This window comes from Daktulosphaira vitifoliae, unplaced genomic scaffold, assembly GCF_025091365.1.
Source record: "Daktulosphaira vitifoliae isolate Bord-2020 unplaced genomic scaffold, ASM2509136v1 Scaffold_1994, whole genome shotgun sequence".
In the NCBI taxonomy this organism is placed as follows: Eukaryota; Metazoa; Arthropoda; class Insecta; order Hemiptera; family Phylloxeridae; genus Daktulosphaira; species Daktulosphaira vitifoliae.
Window position 1 is genome coordinate 1 of NW_026101554.1, and position 1,573 is coordinate 1,573.

At 37.8% G+C, this 1,573-nt stretch overlaps 1 protein-coding gene across 1 annotated transcript; it reads left to right on the plus strand.

Annotated features, from left to right (window-relative positions):
* Positions 1–518: 518 nt before the first annotated feature.
* Positions 519–1,351, plus strand: LOC126909907 (uncharacterized; the record flags this gene model as incomplete). Its single annotated transcript, XM_050692316.1, has 1 exon — positions 519–1,351. A coding segment is annotated over exon 1 (833 nt), but the record flags the coding sequence as incomplete, so codon positions are not given.
* Positions 1,352–1,573: the final 222 nt, after the last annotated feature.

Here is a 1,573-nt window from a genome sequence, read left to right on the forward strand (position 1 = left end):
AAACTATAAATGCACCGCCACCGCTAGATTATGACAAGTTAGCTTACGACCAGTTAGCAGACGCAGAACTATTGTCGTTATGGTCAAAACCGTAATTATCGATAAAACTAGAGCTCGTAAATATGCCCACTACGAACACAAATATTTACTGCGACACTTCTAATGGTAGACAACGACCGTATCTTACCAANCTCGTAAATATGCCCACTACGAACACAAATATTTACTGCGACACTTCTAATGGTAGACAACGACCGTATCTTACCAAACAATTTCGCCGCAATGTGTTCAATTGTCTACATAATCTCGCTCACCCAGGTATACGGTCAACAATAAAATTAGTGAGTAGTCGTTTCGTGTGGCCGTCGATGAACAGTGATTGTGCGAAATGGACTCGTGCGTGTTTAGCGTGTCAAAAGTCAAAAATAACGCGACATGTTATAAGTCCGTGTGGTATTTTTAATGTGCCGAGTGATCGTTTTTCACATGTACACATCGATATAATCGGTCCTATGGTCATGTCACGTGGTTGTACTTACTGTTTAACCGCTATAGACAGATTTTCTAGATGGCCAGAAGTTTTTCCAATTCAGGATATTTCGGCTGAAACCATAGCTCGTACGTTATTTGAAGGCTGGATAGCTCGATATGGAGTTATGGAGAGATTGACAACAGATCAAGGACGGCAATTTGAGTCTACTCTGTTCACCGCAGTAACGCAAATTTTAGGGTTTAGAAGAATACGTACATCAGCATATCATCCACCAGCCAATGGATTAGTCGAACGATTTCACCGATCACTTAAAACGGCAATAAAGTGTTACGAGACTGAACACTGGACAGATGTACTCCCCTCAGTTCTTATGGGCCTTAGATCAGTGATTAAAGAAGATCTAGGTTTAACACCCGCAGAAATTGTATTTGGAAGTACGATTAGATTACCTAATGAGTTTTTTATGCAGTCATCAGTGGCGACAGACCCTTGTTCCTTTGCTGAAACACTAAAGAAAACAATGGAAACCATACGCCCAGTGTCAACTTCAAACCACGGAAGTAAAAAAGTTTTTATATATAAAGATCTAGCATCCTGTTCACACGTTTTCGTTCGGGTCGACCGGGTCAAGAAACCGCTAGAACAACCATATGAAGGGCCGTACAAAATTGTTCAACGATACGAAAAAACCTTTAAATTATTAATTAGGCAAAAAGAATGTATCATATCAATAGACAGACTGAAGCCATGTTTCAACGAAAATGAAGATAATAACACAAATCTATCAATAACAACGAACCAGCACAACCAGAGAAATACAACTACAAGACCAACAATAATACAAACAAAACAAACCAAGTCAGGAAGAACCATCCGCCTCCCCGTAAGGTTTTTGTAAATTGTGAATTGTATCACTTTTATATTTGTATTTGTATTTTTATATTTGATATTTGTAACTATGTATGTTAAACGTAAAATTATCATTTTCACTGGAAAGGAGGTAATGTAGGGATTAACAAAGATGTTAAATAACATGTCACAATGAATGCTTTTATATATGTTTATATGTTTTATCTTAGA